We start from the raw sequence: 18,556 nt of genomic DNA on the forward strand, positions 1-18,556 counted from the left end.
TTCATTCAGCCAGTTCCTCACCTCTGATTTTTTTCTTCCTCACCTCTGATTTTTTTTCTTCTGTCTCGCTCCTTACCCCAGACTACTGGCAAGTCTTTAGTAAGAGAAGCCAGACCCGTCAGAACACCACACAAACATCTTTTTGTAGGGATCTTGATCTGAATCTGGGCATATCTTATGGATGGTGCACCCTGGCACATATTAAGTACGGTAGAAAAAGACTGTTTGAACTTCATGAGCATGAATTTGTGATTTTATCCACACGACTGCTCTCAGGAAGGTTTGCAGTGAATTGTACAGTGGTCATGAAAATGTAATTAAGCACTGATGCATGTGCTACCCTTACTAATTGGGCTGAGGACATTCAGTGCAGAAATGTGTGACTAACTAACCCTGTTCAACTCTGAGATTACCCTGGTTTTCCTCTGTTCATTGGTCAGAAGAAATAAAAACCCTGTCTAAAATCTCATCCCAATTCATAGCACATGGGTTTCTGCAAAGTTATGGAAGAGCCTGTCCTGAGTTGACCTGGGTAGTTTGGAAGGCCTCACACAGGAGAAAGCCAGAAGTGCCAAACCTTAATTAAACCACATTTTACTTGTAACTCCCACAATCCTTTTAATAAGGGGATTGACCTGTGGAAGAAGAAATCAGTATTTCTTCTGGCTCTTTCTTTGTCATTAAATGAATAGCCATCTTCTTAAGTTGAAGACGTAGCAGAGGGCTCCCAGGACAGCCTGTGACATGACAGTCTCTACCTGGCACCTCCAATGTGAGTCTCAAGCAAACCCAGGTGCCTCTGGGTAGGAATAAGAAGCCCAGCCGTCAACAGCAGGTAGAAAAGCAGAGGCTGGAAGCAGACAATGTTCCTCTGGGATATTTTTGGCTCTAAGTCCGAGTGAAGAGTGCACTGGTAACTCCATCAGCCAGGAGGGGAAGGCTCCTGGGCCTGTACATCAGGGCTCCTAGGCCCATGTACATCAGCCTCTTCCTCCCTTCCCTCCAACCTCCAGCAACGGCAGTGCCGAAATGGCCGCAGTGTACTACGAGCGCATCGACGTGGAAGGCCACCACTACGGCCCTTCGTCCGAGCAGCGGAAGAGTGCTTTGAAGGAGGTGGACAAAGCCTTGAGCAACATGATCACCCAGATCAAGGTCAGTGATGTCAGAAAACCGAGCTCCTGGGGGCTGGGTTGGATGTGGTACATAGGGACGTGGTTTAGTGGGTAATGTTGGTGGTAGGGGTACAGCTGGACCAGATGGTCTTGGAGGTCTTTTCCAACCTTAATGATTCTATGATTTTGGTTTTCCATATGCTACAATCCTCACTACCCGTTCTGTAGTGATCGAAGTACCAGCATCTGCTGTTCACTGTGCGCCTGTCATCTCAGAGCCCCAAAACTTTGTGTGTCTCTTCCCCAAGTGCCAGTAATTTTGCCATTACAACAGTTTTTAGAGAGACCTTTTCAAAAATGGTAATTAATTGAGACCATAACACAGTGTTTGAAAAGTTCTAAAAACTGCTTTTTGTGGCACTATGAAGAGCCTATTTAATGCCTGTTAATTGGATGCATTGGCTGTAAATTTTTATTTCCTCAGAAAGAGAGGCTATTGATATCACGTGGACGTTAATACACCATTCCCCTGATTCTTATTTTCAGAGATGGCGTTATAATCCTCCTAGTGGATTATTACCCCAATAGCCCCAGGAAGCCATAAACCAATATATGTGTTGCTCTGTTTATAACCTGTGTTGCTGGCTGGAATTTATGGCAGGCGAATGAATCAAAACTACTTGTTTTGTAAGGTTTGTTGAATCAGGCAATTAACTTTTATGGTAGTTTTTATAGTACCACTCAGAACTCTGTATGTGAAACTTTGTTTTAAAAAATGCTATGCAAACAATTTTGCGGTGAGAAAGAGACGATATCAAGCCTTCGGGTAAATGTCAATTCTGTGAATATTTCTGCTCTCTTTTCACAATGATAAGTACACATTAGAGTTTTCTACATGCTTCAGTGAGGAGAGGAAAATATATTTCTACCTTCACTAAATCATAAGAGCTGTAATGCCAAGTGGCTGTGTTTGGGAGGGGAAGAGGGAAGGCCTTTGCTACAGGTGGTACCGTGACAAAGTTGCTCTTCCACAACGATTTTGACCTACAGATAACAAACAGTTGGATAAAATCCTGCCCAAGACCGAGCGGTACAACCAGTTTGTGGGGCTAGGATGTTCCCTGCTTACTTAGCAGGGAACAGGGTCTATTTTGCCAAATCTCTCCCTGGTGCTAACCTCTGAGACTCCCCCAGGGCAGCAAGTGAGAGCGGACAGCTGTTGTTACAAGTGGTGGCCAAGCTCACTGCAGGATATTTGCAGCCACGCTCCTTCTGGTGGACTTCCACTAAAATCAGAGGAGGTCAAATGAGGCTTAAAATTTGCCACTCACTCCACAGAGCAAGGGCCTTCAGAATGATGTCAACGTCCTCCTCTTCTCTGACCACGGGATGACGGACATCTCGTGGACGGACAAAGTGATTGAGCTGAAGAACTACATCAATATGAGTGATACCATTCAAATGAAGGACCGGGGTCCTGTTGTCAGCCTTTGGCCAGTTCCAGAGAAGCATACAGAGGTAAGTACAGTTTATTAGTATTGATTTATTTCACGTTTTCTTGGGTTTTATGACAATTGTTTCTTTTGTTTGGTTATAATGTCTAAATTCGGTTCTCAGAGATGTGTGCAGAAATCAGCCTGGGGTTCTTCTCAGGAGCCACACGTTAATCCCATCACTTTGCACTCTTGTAACAAAGGTTTCTGAAGAGAATTCACACCAGACAAATCAAAAGCATAATCTTTCACTATTATTTGGCACAGATATGTGCTTTCAACCCCCACCACTATGTGCTTTTGATAAATAGCTAGAAGATTTTAGCTCAAAATCTGTTTTTGAAATGTTATATATATTAGTCAATTTATTGACTCATTAGCTGGGATTTTTAAATGATCTGGAAGAGGTCAGGCATTCTTATTCCAGTAAGCTTCCACAGAGTTTGAGGAATTAACTCAATTAGACCAGAATTACCAAAAAAGCCCATTTTTACAACATTCTCCTTTGAAGAATTCTGATGAATAAGCATGTTGGGTTAAATCCCTTATAAAAGCCCAAGGCTAGAACTGCAGGATTTTGAGGAGCAAATTAAAACAATACAGAAAGAAATATGGAAACCACTTGAAAAGAATGAAAATGCAACATCTGTAACTAATACACTAGTGAATTATAGTTGAACTAGAAACCAGTGCTTGAGAAGTCTATTTTGCTGTCCTCAAAATAGAGATGAGTGGATGTACAAAACAGGCAGTCCACACTCCAGGTGATTTTTTTTTCTCTATATTATATTTTAGCTAATTCCAGTACATCATAGGACATATGATTCTTTGAAGAGAACACTTGCCAATCGCACCCAAAAAGGCTCTCTAGTAATTGTACAGCTGGAATATCACAAACATTTTAAATTAGTGCCGGGACTGACAGTTGTCTTAGAGGCACGTGTAAGTCTATCACTCAAAGTTCCTGCAGGGTACTACAGAGTTTATATATGTCTTCCTCAGCCTTAACTCATCAGTCTCTAGTTTTGTAGGCAAGACCGTCGAACGAGGACAAGTATAAATTGCCACTTCACACTGACATTTTTTTTTTCCTGACAAAGCTCTTAAGCACATGCTTCTCTTTCATTAAACAGCCTAATATCCCCAAAGAGAATAAAATGCAATGTCTCACATCATGGTTTTATTTTCTTCCTTTATTTCTTTTTAGGACTTCTTACTGGAGTGCTGCTACTTTAAGTAAAATTAAGTTAATTTTTTTTTCCCACGAGCCAGATTCCACTATTCTAATTCACTTTGAAAAGCCCTGTTCAGGAGTTAGATCGTATCATAACGTAGTGGTATCAGATTTAAGAGTTATGCCATTTTGAAGCACCAGAAGTACTGGTGAAACACAATGACCACTCTCTAGTGGGATGGTCGGGCTGAGTCCTGCCATCCCATCCTAATTCCTTATGGCGACCACATATAGGGCAGGAGTTTCAGTGCTGGATGGATGCATGCATGAAGCACCCCAGCTAGACAATGCAGATTGCATGTGTACAAATGCATCACATATGCAGGGCAGACTTCACTAAAAGGCTAGTGAAGAACCTTTCATTCTTGTTGCAGTCTTTGAAGAATCGAGCTATTTCTTCCTGAAGATTATTTGTATATAAGCAAAGAGTGTTTTAAGCTCTGGGGACTCCAATAGCGACCTTCTTTATGGCATATGGACATCTTCTTTAGGCATTTTAAATATTTTTCTGAATAATTGTGGCTTTAACCACATTTGTGTAATTGTATTCCAGATGGTATGATTAATATTAATAGGCCACCAGCACAGCATTGTGCACCTTCAAAGCTGCAGGCATTGACTGATTAATCTCACAGCATCCTTGTAAAGCAGATAAGTAAGCACTACCAATCCCTTTGATAGGGATAGAGAGGTTAAGTATAAGAAACCAAGGCAAGGTGATATTAATTGTTCACTCGAGCACAAGGAGGGAAGAAGAGAATATCCCTTTTCCTCATCTGCCAATTCATGCCTTTGAGCACCCTTCTTTTCACCACTTAGTTTATGGTTTCCCTTGGTTTCGTTTTCTGTGTCTGTATGTCTATATAATCACATGCATACATTTGTGAGTGCTTGTACTGTAAGTGTGTATAATACCTACGGTCATGGTTTTCTATGTGCTTATGTCCCAAGTTTTCAGAACATCCAAAAACCTATAAGGAGATTTTTTCACCTTACAACTGGCGAAGTCACAGATTAAATGTACTGGTGATTACCCATTAAAGGGGATTAGCCATTTAAAAAAATCAGGTGTATCTACAGACCCATAGGTGTGCACATGCTCTTTATAGCCGTATGGTGTCCTAACATTTGTTTTCTTTGCAGATATATCAAAAATTGAAAGCTGCAGAACACATGGATGTTTATAACATACAGGATATTCCAGAGAGGTTTTTCTACAAAAAAGGAAAATTTGTTTCTCCTCTAACCCTTGTTGCTGAGAAGGGATGGTTCATAGTAGAGGTAAAGTACAGAAGCAAAAGACATTAATGTGAAAAGGTGCAATGCATGAACGCAGAAAGAAGAATGTATAATTTTGTGCTAGACGTTGAGTCAAAGTATTACATCATTTACTTGTGCTGACTGCAGTGCTCACATCAAATGTTTGTGTGCTTGAAAGATCCTAAAGACATGACACCTGTGCTGAAGCTAGAAAAAGTTACGAAGTTAAGACGGTTCCTTAAAAGGACTTTTTGTATTTTCCATTATGGTCATGTTGATTTACTCCTCTTCCCCCTGCCAATTTACCATCCTCTCAGTTCTGCTCTTGACAGATGTGAAATGATTGCTCCCATTTCAAGATCTTACTGTCCCTCCATTCAGCGGTACTTCTACTACTTTTCTTTTTGCCTGTCTTCCCACCCACCAGACTCTATTCTAAAAACACCCCATTTCCCACAGGCCTTCCATCCACAAAACGAGTCAGACTGTGGGTTTACTCCTCAGAGATATCCAGTGCGCACATGGCAATCCTGAGAGCCTGTTAGGCAGACAATCAATTAGACCTGCATATTAAGAGATTTGCATACCAACTTATTATTATACCTTATTATTATTGTCATCATCATGATTTTGTACTTGTATCTCTGCTGATCACCTCCACATTGCAGACATCAATTGCATCCCAGCACAGCTCAGAGGTTACGTTGTCAGCAACGTGGTGACAGAGCCAAGGAGTCCCGTTCTTTATCTTTTAATGTCTCAGCATGGTCGTTAGGCCATATTGCCTTACAGTTCATGGGAACTCAGCTGAGCATCTTCCTGTACCACCCTCAGAGGTGTTGTTCACCTGGCTTTGCTCAAGATGGCCCACGCTGCCACAGTTCTCGCTAACTAACCTGACTTCAGGACAGGGATTTCCACAGTTAAATAAAAATACATATCTAAAAAAGCCCAGTTGTTTTGGGGTACAGATGGATGAGCACCACACCTCTGGTTAAAATACATACAAAAAAGCTACAGTTAAGATTCAGACTAGTAAAGAAAGCATCGGAAACATTTTTGCTGAAATTTTTTTGAAAAACTATAACTTAATTCTTTTGTACAGTATGAAATTCAACACAGAACATTTTTACATATTCTGTAAAAAATGCTCTTTAAAAAATCATTGAAACTCTGACAAACCTTAATAACAGTGCAGCAAACACTGCTGCTATGGTAATTATTTCTGTCTCTCAGCCCATTCCTTCCCATTGTTTCTGATTTTCAAGAATGTCCTCTCATTAATTCTGTCAGATTTTCCTTATCCTCAGTACGTTTTCATTATCCATGAATGGGATGTGAAAATGAAAGTTTCCTGTCATATTTTTTAAGCAATAATTGAGCCTTCTATTATACTCCCTGCCCAAGCCATTGCAGAGAGGATATTCAGCTCTTCGCTATCACCCTCACAGGATGTTTTAACTCTCTGTTGGCTAGTTGATAGATGTAAGCTGTTTGATTCATTTCTTCTTAATACTCTTTGCCTATTTTTTTTTTTTGAGAGGCAAAGGGGACGTATCTGGAAAGGTGTTTTATTCCAGCAGGGCTAGGGGGAGCAAAAGCCCATCTGTGTGTCGGTGCCTGGACCACAGGAGCTGGGCCCTCCCTGCCCCTGGGCCCACCACGAGCCAGGGTGCCCCATGGCAGGGGTGGCAATTCCCAGGTCGGAGATGCTGCTCCTGGTCACCTCCAGTGACGGGCAGCAGCAGGGGCTGAGGCTGTGCTGGAATAACCCAAAATCACTCCCAGTCACAGCCCCTCCTGCTTCATTCATCTCCGAGAAGCAGCGCTACCCAAACATGATGAGTTCCCAGGAACCACACCAAGCAGAGCACCACGTACGGAGGTGCTACGGTAGGACGAGGGAAATGAGTCTGCTTTCTCCTTGGCTTGCTCTGAGCGCTGTCAGGGAATAGATGGAGACAAGGAAAGAGATTTAATTTGTCAGCTAAAATTGTTCAATTATCTGCTACATCTGCTGACTATTACACACAAAGAAACGCAAGGGATACTCCAGGGGTTCCCATGGAAAGCAGACGAAAGAGCTGCACTTCGCAGCTGTAATCACTGCCATCCTCGGTGCTCCTGTGCACGGGCAATGTCCTTCTCTGGCAGAGGAGGAAAACAAAATCAGACAATGACTCAATGCTCCAGGCAGGGGTAGTGGCACCATTTGCCCCGGGGTGGGATGCAGGAGACTCTGCCGGGGCATCTTCTGTGCTCCTGTGATGGAGCGGGAAGTCCAGACCTGGCGTTAGGAAACTGCAGCTCCTGCTCTGTAACCATTGGAGAAATTAACAACAAGGGGTTAACGAACTGTCAAATGATGTTCGCTGTCTTAGTGAGTGAGATTCCTGCCATAGTTTTAGGGATATCCGGAGTGTCGCCTGGGCTGCCATCCCGTGGGACGAGCTAAACTCACAGAACGGGTTGGTGCAGGATTTCGAGAGGACCCTAAGGATCATTTCTTCCACAGGGGCAGGAAATGACACCGTTACAGCTAGCTGTCAGGAGCTATTAATATGCAGCAGGAGAGACTAAGGAAGGAAATTAAAAGTATGGCTTAGGAGTGTAATTTGGGTAAAGAAAAACAAGAATTATGATGACAAATCGTTAGAGCAGGAAGACAAAACTTGTCCACGCCAGAGACAGGGGGAAGGAAGAGAGCAAAGGGAGCACCTTGGACCTGAGCCCGCGTTCCCTGGAAGGGACCTCCTTGCTTTAACCGGGTGGGGTAGTGCAGCACGTGGTGGCACACGGTGGCAGAGGGTGGCACGCCATGGTACTAACGTGCCCTGCTGTTTTTTACCAGAGCAGGGACAAGCTGCCCTTCTGGGAGAACGGCACGGGGAAGAGGGAGGCCTGGCAGAACGGCTGGCATGGCTACGACAACGAGCTCATGGAGATGAGAGGCATCTTCCTCGCGTACGGGCCAGGTACGATGCCACCATCCCCGTCCCCACCAGGGGAACAAGTGGGGCTGCCCCAGCTGGGTGTCACAGTCCTGGCACGCACTGTGGCACCCTGGGCATCCCACTCCTCCCATGGCCCCATGGCCCCTGCCCCAGCACCCCTGCAGCCCCTGGCACATCAGGACCTGGGTGGCACTCAAAGATTGCACCCAAAAATTATAAATAGATATCGGGATTTCCTCATCCTGGTTGGCACTGGAAAGGTTTCTATCTCTATCTCTATTTTATAGCTGAAGAAACAGGGCAGAGAGAGGTGAAGCAATTCGGTCAGCCCCTCTCCTATGTCTCAGCACAGTAACTCCATCCCTTTGGCCTATTTTCCAAGGCTGGCCTGAATTTTTAATTCTTTTTGAAACACATGAATTCTCCTTTTGTTCATGGATTCGGACTCACTAATGCGGAGTGCTGTCTTTGAGGAGGCTGAAGCTGCAGCAGACCTCACCCACCTGGCCAGCGGGCAGACATGAAGCCCCTGATTCTCGCTTCATTGGACCCTTTAACCATTGATAAGTCCTAGGCTATGGCAACAGGCAGGAATGAAAGCAAAAAAAGAGTGCAAAACACCATTATTTCAGGCTTTTAAACCTACCAGTGTACACAGCAAAGTAGCTCCTGTATTTGTGTATTTATTTATTTTAGTTTTCAGTTTTGGAATCAAATTGGATTAGAAGTAAAAATAATGAGTGAAAGCATTTAAAATGTTTTTTGCTGAGCCATCCTGCAAATTATATAGATTATAATTATCAAATATAACTTTATAAATTATACTCCAAATTACATTGAGTATCCCAGCCTGCTGGGTAAGTCCCTGGACGGGCAGCAGAGCCCTTGCCCCACGTTTCAGGGGCTGGGCCCGTTAACCCCTCTCTCCGCCCGCTTTCCCTGCAGACTTCAGATCCAACTTCCGAGCGCCTCCGATCAGGTCCGTGGATGTCTACAACGTCATGTGCACCCTGGCGGGAGTACAGCCGCTGCCAAACAATGGCTCCTGGGACCGGGTGGAGTGCATGCTCAGGAACACGGCCGCCTTGGCACCGCTCCGCCAGTGGAGCAGCTGCGCTCTCGCCCTGACTCTGCTCTCGCTCCTCGCCCAGCAGATCTGGTTGCTGTGATCCCCGAACAATGTTGGTCACTGTCACCAGCAACTCGATCCTTCTCCTTTTTTTTTTTCTTTGTATGTGTGTTTTGTTCTTTGTTTCTGTGTGTGTGTTTTGTTTTTTTAAGTTCTTCATTTGAATAATAGCTTTATTAATAGAGTGCTGTCCCCCGCTCAGCCGTCGTGCTCTGCCAGGCGTGAATCCGACCCATCCTGCTTTTACAGCAGTTATAACGTGAAGACAGGTTTTGTGCTGCTTTAAACACAGCCAGGAAAGCTGGTGTTGCTGCTCTAGATTTACAGAGCTGGCAATGGGAGCAGGATTCAGGCTGGCTAACAGCAAACTTTTCTGGTGGGTGCATGTGGAGATCCCTGGACATCAAGCACTTCTTACCCCAGCAAGTTTAACCAAGAGGCTCGCCCTGATTCCTGCTCAGGGGTGGAGGCAGACCTCTGTGCATTTACCTTGCTGTTTCTGGCTTACTCCTTTATCTCCAGCAGACCTCCACTTCTCCTTACAGTGCCAGCCAAGCCCGGTCCCTACCAACCCCTTCATCAAAGAGCCAAGCTCTTTGCTGAGCAATCGTAGTGCCAAGAAAGGTGGATTGGCAGGAGAGCAGTGAGAGCATCCTACTTCTCCCAGCCTTGTCTTCTTTGTTTTCCCTTAAAGCAAGCCCTGGCACTGCGAGCCCCTGGGGCTGGGCTTTCATCAGCGACCGCAGCTGGAGGGAGGGCTAGGGCAAGAGGAGACTGATGGAAATCCTCCACACCAGAAACTGGAGGACATTGAAATGGCATCTGGACACACCAGGTTCAGGACCAAGTATGATGAGGAAGCCTGGCATTTAACAGCCTCTCTGCTTTTCCTGGTGAAGATGATATCACCTGCTTAGTTGTTTTTTGTTCGTTTGTTTTATCCAATTGTGTTTCTGAAGGTTTTCAACAGCTACTACTTTTCTACCAGCTCCTGCTCTCTACGTCTCTGCCGTTAAAGCAATGTGGTGGGCAGCACATTCCCTTGCTGTTTTTCTTTAGAGGTGGTATTCTGCAGCAGGGAGAGAGGTTTACACAGATGCATCTCTCTCCACCTCTCTCTCAGTTAAGTCTAGCTAAGATTTCCACCTTGGGATATGAAGCCCAAAGTCGTAATGGTTGACTTAAATATAGCAGGAGAGCATGAGGCTGCTCTCAGAGATAATGCATCTGAAGGTCAAGTCAAATGGATGACATAATCCTGAAAACATCAACATAGCAGACATAGTAAATCCCCTGAAAAAAAAAAAAAAAAAGATTTTGCCCCTACTCATCCACTCCAGTGCAGCCAGGGACCTGCCCTGGGGCAGTGTTCAACACAGGGCTGGTGGGGGCTGGAAGCAAAGCCAGCAGCTTCGAAGTCCTTCTCTGTTAGCTTAGAAGATTAAGTGCACTGAATTGTTAAATCGTCCAGTTGTCAGTCCTTGGTGTTAAACACGGGAATGTATATAAGCTGTGGTGGGTCGTTAGAGAGGTGGTCTTTTTGCATCATTAAGTTTCTACTGTGAAATAAGCGTATCTTGAACAGAGCCATAAAGGTCTGATCCCACAAAGTGTCCTTTCCTCCTTGGGAGGCTGACCGCAGGCTGCAGCCTTCAGTCGTGCCTTCAGGAGCGCTCAGCACTTTTTCTGATATACCTCTGAGCCAGGAGCTTTCAATGAAAAACTGCCTTTGGAAGGATTCAGGTCCCTCCCCGTGCAAAATAAACTTCTAAGACTTGTTATTTGTACGGATCCAGAGTCAGGCACCATTCTGGTACAGTGAGTTTAAGGGTGAATGATTACCCTATGAAAAAAAAAAAAATACAACGCATTAAACTTGACAAAAGACTTCTGTAATAGCTATAAAGATTTATGTAATGTGTTTTTAAAGCTCAAGTGAACCATCAAATCAATTGGAAAAAAAGGGGAGAAAATCAGTCTTTGTTATTAGACTGTTGAGTATAAAAGGCAATTTAGTGCTTTCTAAGCATTTGCAGTAGCTGTAAAACAAGCATCTATTGTTCAGAGTTCCCTGTTGCTCTTTAATGGACCAGGCTCAATGAATCTGCTGGAGCACATTTTTAAAGTGAGAAAATTATCAGCACACAAGATAACCAAATGACAAAATTGCAAATTTTTGCTTGGAAAGCAACAGGATATATACAGTGCACGCTAATCCCTCCACAGTTTTAACTCTTACAGTAAAAAGAAGCCAATATTCAGAACTACAGATCCTTAAAGTACAGAGCTATATTCTGATGCTCAATGACAGAAGCAGAAGTCAGACAAACAAATCAGGTCCGTTGAGTTGTTCCAGGGATGGGCCACAAGACATGAAGCCGATATTGTGCGTACTTTGTGTAACTCATTTTTGTCACAGTGGCCATATGCAGTGTCTGCCCTTCGAGCAAATACTGCAGAGTAAAATTCCTAAGTGTGTGAGGTGTTAGACCTTTATGCAAGCTGTGGGTATGGCAATACACCTCAAAATATACGATATAAAAGGGAAATTTGATGGTAGAAGCTACAAGAGCTACAAGAAGCTCATTAGCTTCATGGGAACTACAGTTGATTATGTGTGAGAAGCACATCTTTCTTCTGAAAGTTTGTACCTCTGAATCAGTTCACATTCTCATTCAAAAATCAGTGTCTTGACTCTAGCCTATTTTTCTGTGTACTATGCAACTGAGGTGGGTGTATTTTAAAAACTGGTTCTGAATGATGTTTTTGTACAATGACTGATTGTGAATGAGTGAATAAATCTAAGAATGCTGTTAGAAAAAAAAAATGCATCTTTTTGTAAATACTGTAAGATTTGGGGGGAAAAAAAACAACAAAACAACAACCATAACACTCTGCCTTTCTTGTTTGATTGCTGCATCAATGTGTGACAGACAGTGTTTGAAGCTTCTGCTGATTAATCATCAGCAAGATGAATGATAACATTGTTTAGAAACGGCAAACTTGTCAGCATGTAAATTAGGGACATGAAATGCATCACATGAGATACTGTAGCTTGTATATGCAGTGCTTTTTTCCAGATGTATTTCAGTATTAAAGCTTTTGAACAGGTGCATTTTTCACTATTTCTCGTAGCCATTTACCTGCATTAATAATAATAAGGGCTTTCTTGCCTACTGCATGCCACTACTTTGTAACCAGCCTCTGGCCTCCTTGGTGTGCGTCCCCTCCTTGGTCTCTGGGACACCAGCAATCTTTTTACCCTACGTTTGCACAGCACCCAGCTCGCTGGTGCCTGCTTGGGGCTTTTATGTGCTTCTCTGTCTGTCCAGCTAGTGAACAGGGCTAAGCCTCAGCAGGCCAAGCTGGCCTTGTCCATCCTTGCCCAGCTGGCTGATGCTGGCCAGGCAAATTGCCAAGGAAGGACTGACTCTCACAGCGAATTGGCTCACAAATTTCTTCTACATTCGATATCTCCTCCAGGATAACACAAAGCCAGGCAGGCCACAGGGTGCAGTGGAGAGAGGTGGAAATTTGCACCACTGCTCCTCTCACTGGGCACATAAAGAACTGGGGCCTCCAGGAGCATCTGTCCAGGGAGGTGTAACTCACACTATTCAGTGGACACGACAAACCATTTTGCTGCCCTTAGAATGAGCCCTGAATGCTCTCTCCAGACCCGCTTCTCCAAGCCCACCTTGTTACTATCACACAACCTGTTTGCACAGAAGTCATCATGGTACCATGGTTCAGTGTGGGTCAGGCTTTCTGGATGGCCAGCACAGCGGCGCGTAGCCCTCACATTAAACCCCACATCCCAGAGCTGGGTGCTGCGAATGGAAATGGGACCTCAAAAACCAACACCAAAGACCTCAGGGACTCCTGCTTTAAGCTCTGCAAACGTACTCTTCCATGTTCGTGGAAGAGACTGATTTAATAGTAAAAGTCCCCATGCTACAAGCTGATGGCTAAAACCAAAGTCTTCTCTGAGCAGCCAGGAAATCTTCTCTGGGATGAAGTAGAAAGGGTGGCATTGTGACCTACTTACTCCAGTTGCCTCTTCTCTCAGCTTAGCTCCCTGATGCCAGGCAAGGACGGTCGGCACAACCTTTCCCCCTATTCTGTAAATCCAGCTGCCCGTGGCTCGCACAGAGATAGAGCTGGGCTTATGCACAGCGGGTCGCACAGACCTGGCTGCTCACGGCCAGGTCTGGCAGCCGTCTTCTGGCCATGTGCCCCTCCTTGCACGAGGCAGGCAGCTCCCCACAGCCCACACTGAGCTTCAGAAGGGAGATGAAACCATTGGGGCAGCAATGCTGCTAGGCTGCATTTATGGTGTCATAAGTGACGTAAGGCACATGACGTGATGTGTTCACCACATGTGGTCCCTCACCTGCCGTGTCACCCGTGCGCTCACCACTGATGGGCGAAGATGTGGGCACACTTCCCTCCTTTTCCTCCTTAAGTAGACCCAGCCAACCAGCGTGGTCACTAATTTCATGAAACGAAGATAAAAGATGGGGCATACTGAATCCACCTGCACTGCTTCCAGCAGGCTAGTGTCTGCCATGCTCTTCCAGCCACAGCAGACACCGCTGTTTTGGTAAGTTTTCTGTGGCCAGTATGGGCAACTGCTCTGCAGAAAGTGCTGTGCTTGCCCAACTGATGTGTACCCACCACTCCTCCAATATATGCATTCGTAATCCCACCAGACACATCCTCGGTATTCATAGCTCTTACCACCCAAAGCAAAAGAGGACTTAAGCAACAAACTGCAGAACTGCAACAAGATTTATGGCTTTTGCTCTTGGTGGAATTTATCTTATTTTCCTTGTATTGTTAATTGTCCATGGGTGCAGGGAGGGGAGGACAGAGCAAAAGGGAAGCCCAGGGAAGCAGTGCAGACATACTAATATACCAGTAACGCCTTTAATTGACATCAGGACTCTCTTTGAACTGTCAGCACTATGTCAGCATCACTTGCCAAAGATACTCCCCTGTGTTCCAGGAACACGTGGCCCGCAAACAGGAGGGGAGCATGTTGAGTGACTGCCTGCATGGGGTTGGTACAGTCAGCTCCCCAAGCCAGTGCCAACAATGGCAATTTCCCGTCTAAATGAGGTCAACCATTTTCACCTGTGAGCTTGGCAGTGATGTAATAGTTGTCCAGGGCTTGGTGGATAAACTCTCCAGCCTCCCTTGGTTAGCAGCCCACATGGCTGCAGCCCATGTATAAACACTTTGCTGTTGGCCCAGGTGTTGCACACACAGCCGTCTGCAGGAACCAGGTTTGCAAAAGCCTCTGTTTCTAGTTGGTTTGGAAAAAAACTGAGGGGTGAATTAAGAGATTCTGTGGTGCTGGCCTTCTTCCTTATCTCCTAACTGCTAAGTCAAAGTATCAGTAGGAAGTTAAACTCCACACCTCCACAGGAAGATGCAGGCTGGATGAGCTCTAGGCACTCTGAAGTGAAAGGCGCTGAACAAAACTCTATCATCAGCCTTCTGTTCATTTTACTTGCAAGGCTATGGCAGAGATGCAGGCCAATATTTAAGGTTCTGTTTTAAAATTAAATATAGACTAATCAAGGGAAAAGCTTGGAACCTTCCATTTTAGCATGAGTTTGTTAGCTGTTTTGAAAGACAGTTTTCACTTACATGAAAACATGCGTTTGTGTAGGTGCAGAATCAAATTTATGTTAAAGGAAGGCAGCTTCTGAGTGTTCAAAAATAAGAGCATTTCAGAATTAAAGTTGAATGGACACCCTAATTCCCAGGCTTCGTACAGGTGTGTAAAGCTGTATAGGTTAGTATGATAAGATTTGAACTATATGACTCCCTGTTAAGTTTACCTGTGGAAAAATAGAGGTTCTTTTAATGTGCACAGTGGTCTCCTAGTCATTCAGTCCATACTGTATTTCCCTTTCCCAGATCACTTTTGTCTCCAAAGATTTTTATTTTATTTTATTTTATTTTATTTTATTTTATTTTATTTTATTTTATTTTATTTTATTTTATTTTTTTATCAAGGTTTTCATTATTTTGCCTTTATGTGTTCCTCTGATGTCTGTTGCTTTCTTTTAAACTGGTACCCAGAGAAGTGCCATATATTAGGCCAGCGGGTTGGGGAAAGGCCATCAAATGACTGCAGCGATGCTCAGGTGCAAGTCACCATGGACTTGTAAAGTGGTATGATGTTATCTCAACTGTGTCAACTCTGTATCAGTGACATGGTTTCTGTTGTGCAGCACAATTTCACCACAAAATTATCATCAGCTGCCAACAGACATGCCTCAGTCCCTCCGAAACGGTGCATGCAGTGTGGTTGACTCTTCCTCCAGTGCAAAGGCAATGCCTCAAAGCCACACTGCAAGGCAGCCTTTTCCACGGTTTCTGCTGGTTTCCTGGCTGGGTGCGAAGCTTCGCTGGCTGGGCCTGCAGATAAGCTCCTGTGCATGGCTGGAAGAACTGTATCAGCATTAGTTAGAAATAACATCGGAGTGGGTTAGAAATGGCGTTTTGGTTAGCTCAGAATGCTTCAGCTGGTTGAGGAGAGGAAAAGGAGGCACAGAGGTGTCCAAGGAAAGCTGTATCTCTTAACTTGCTACTTTTATGGCTTTGTTTTTCCTGTTTCTGTATTAACGGCCAGAAATGCCGAGGGGGCAAAGGCTGCAGCCTCGGGAGCTCGCCGGTGGCAGTGAAGGAGACACGGGGACACACACACACACACACACACACAGACAGACAGACACACAGACACACACAGACACAGACACACACACACACAGACAGACACACACACACACACACACAGACACAGACGCAGACACAGACACAGACACAGACACAGACACACAGACACACAGACACACACAGACACACACACACACACACAGACACACACAGACACACACAGACACACACACACACACACACACGCAGGCACATCGCACCTTCCTGCAACGTGTCGGCAATCGGCCTTTTGAAAGACACAAACCAAACCAAACCAAACCAAAACCTCATCGGGCCCACGAGCCCGGCCGCCATTACCGGGCTCGGAGCTCCCCCTTCCGGCCCGCCGGGGCCCGGCCTCGGGGCTGCCTCAGCCCGGCTCAGGGGGGCCCGGCGGCGGGCAGCCCTCCCTCGCCGCCCCGCTGCCGGCTGCCGGCGGCCCCGGCCCCTCAGGAGGCCTCGGGGGAGGAGGGCAGGGAGGAGAGTGCGTCCCACCCCGGCTCGTTCAGGAGCCAGCTAGGCTCCGCGGAGTGCCTGTACGGCCAATGAGGCGTTTTAGTGTCAGCACTGTAACGGCCAGGGCTGCAGTCAAGCCAAGGTCCTTCATGCTGTAATTTCTCCGCTGTAATGGTTTCCCCGCTGTGTCTTTCCCCTGCACGCATCCGTTCTTCACGCAGCTTTCTCTGTTGGCCCCTCCAAAGGGTGCAGAGTTGTCTTCTCCCTCACTGATGTGTCCCAATGCAAACCCGACACTCCAGCTTTGACCCGCTGCGTTCCTGCTCCCCTCGCTGTTTGTGATCTTGGCAGATCTTGTGGGACCAACCCTCACAGTGGTCCCTACCCCAGTAGAGGGGGCCTCCCTGAATGTTTTGGGAGCCCACAGCTCCTTCACCCCTCACTGCAGAGACAGAATATCCCAAGAGGGACTTCAGTGACTGGCCCTGCTGCTTCAAAGGTCCAGTTGAGCAAAGGAGGCAATAAAATGCCTCCTGCATCAGTGGAAGGAGCCAAATGAGATGAACAAATAAATGTGAGCCCCAGTAACATAAGAATATTTGATATCCATGATGTGTGGAGCTTCCCAGAAAAATACTCTGTTTTATGCAGAAACAGCTAAATACAGTGGGGTTTGCAGCAAACCATTGCAAGTCTCCAGCTTCACTTCTGACAAGGTTGCCTACTGGTCCCATATGTGCCAAGTGCTGTGTGCCAGCTTTTCTCCTGAGCCCCTAAATGTCAGCAGCCTCCACCAGGACCACGTGGGCATCTCACAGAATCACTGAATGGTTTGGGTTGGCAGGGAACTGTGAAGAACAGCTAGTCCAAGCCCCCTGCCATGGGCAGGGACATGTCTCACTAGATCCGGTTGCCCAAAGCATCTCCTACATGACCAATTTTCTGTGATTGCTGGAGTGGGCACTGACAACTCTTAAGCAGCCTTCTGTTGTTCTTGAGAAATTAATAATACATTAAAACATTACTCAGCACTTGTATATATAGCTTGATGAATATTAATTAAGCCTCAAAATCAGCTGGAGATACCAGCATTGCTTCCTTGCCAGGCAGAAAAACAGAGGATGAGATGATAGAGGTCATTCACAAAGGCTGCAGCCTTTCTTCAGTACGTGCGAACAGGAGCCAGTGTGCTGTTCACCCAACAGGACTAAAATGACAGGTGTATACAAAAAAGTATTTAAAAATTGTAAATTGTATAAATTGTATATACCTTTTTGTGCTCTTCTGCTCAGGTTAATTGTGCCCCTGTAAGCCTTGGCCATACAAATTGACTCAGGAGAGGCCTACTTGTGAGCTTAAAATCAAGGTTTTAAAGCAGCCTCCCCATAGCAGCTGTGAAGGACAAAACAGAACAAACAACAACAAAAAATTAATATCTTTCAAGGTGGAGTTCAAGCAGTTTATGAGCTGGATTATACAAGCTGCTTGCCTGTGCCCCTGTCGGGGCTGGACTGGATGACCTGGCATGCCCCTTCCTGCCCTGATCTCAAATGTTTTTTTTTACAAGGACATTTCTGACAAAGACAAAGAACTTTTTTTTTCCCTTTTAAAAACAGTAAAATCGAGAGAGCCCTGAGCTTTCTCTTTGCATTTCATACAAGAACAAATGGGAAGAATAAATGCAAGTCCTACCAACAAGAAGATATATAATACCCGTGATGTGGGGATCTTCACAGCAAAATAAAGACTGTTTTATACAGAAATAGCTGAATACAGCCTGTAAATGCCCAGCAATTAATCACAGGTTTGAAGAAATACAACACAGTCATGAAGGCTGAATTTTAAATGCTCTCTTTTCCTGTTTGGACAGTGACAAATTAAGGCCCATAGAAAAGCAGGTGTGGCTCTGGAAGAAGCCCTCTGAGGGCAATTAAAAATGGGAAAGCAGCTGGTAAGTGTGCAGATGTGACAGATAGAGCAGCTTAAAATATTAATACGAAGGAGGAGAATGGAGGAATTAATGGTGTAGGAGCTGAGGCAAATGAAACAGCACCTGATTTCCAAAGGGGGTTGTGCTACCTCGGATAAAGTGCCTTATTGTGAGGGATGGGGCAAGTGCTGGCCCAGGAAAGCCATGACAGCTACATGCCCTTGACAGCTGCCCTGTGCCTTTTGATGGGCTCAAA

The 18,556-nt window shown here is 45.3% G+C and overlaps 1 protein-coding gene across 1 annotated transcript in view; it reads left to right on the forward strand.

Annotated features, from left to right (window-relative positions):
- ENPP6 (ectonucleotide pyrophosphatase/phosphodiesterase 6) overlaps nucleotides 1-10,498 on the forward strand; it is a 29,992-nt gene extending 19,494 nt beyond the window's left edge. Inside the window, exons 4-8 of the mRNA XM_083834388.1 lie at nucleotides 1,014-1,155; nucleotides 2,454-2,633; nucleotides 4,986-5,123; nucleotides 7,954-8,077; nucleotides 9,002-10,498. Coding sequence (XP_083690514.1) covers nucleotides 1,014-1,155; nucleotides 2,454-2,633; nucleotides 4,986-5,123; nucleotides 7,954-8,077; nucleotides 9,002-9,225 — 808 coding nt within the window. The 3' untranslated portion in view covers nucleotides 9,226-10,498. The remainder of the gene's footprint in view (nucleotides 1-1,013; nucleotides 1,156-2,453; nucleotides 2,634-4,985; nucleotides 5,124-7,953; nucleotides 8,078-9,001) is intronic.
- Nucleotides 10,499-18,556: the final 8,058 nt, after the last annotated feature.

Source organism: Anser anser (assembly GCF_964211835.1).
Source record: "Anser anser genome assembly, chromosome: 4".
Classification (NCBI taxonomy): Eukaryota; Metazoa; Chordata; class Aves; order Anseriformes; family Anatidae; genus Anser; species Anser anser.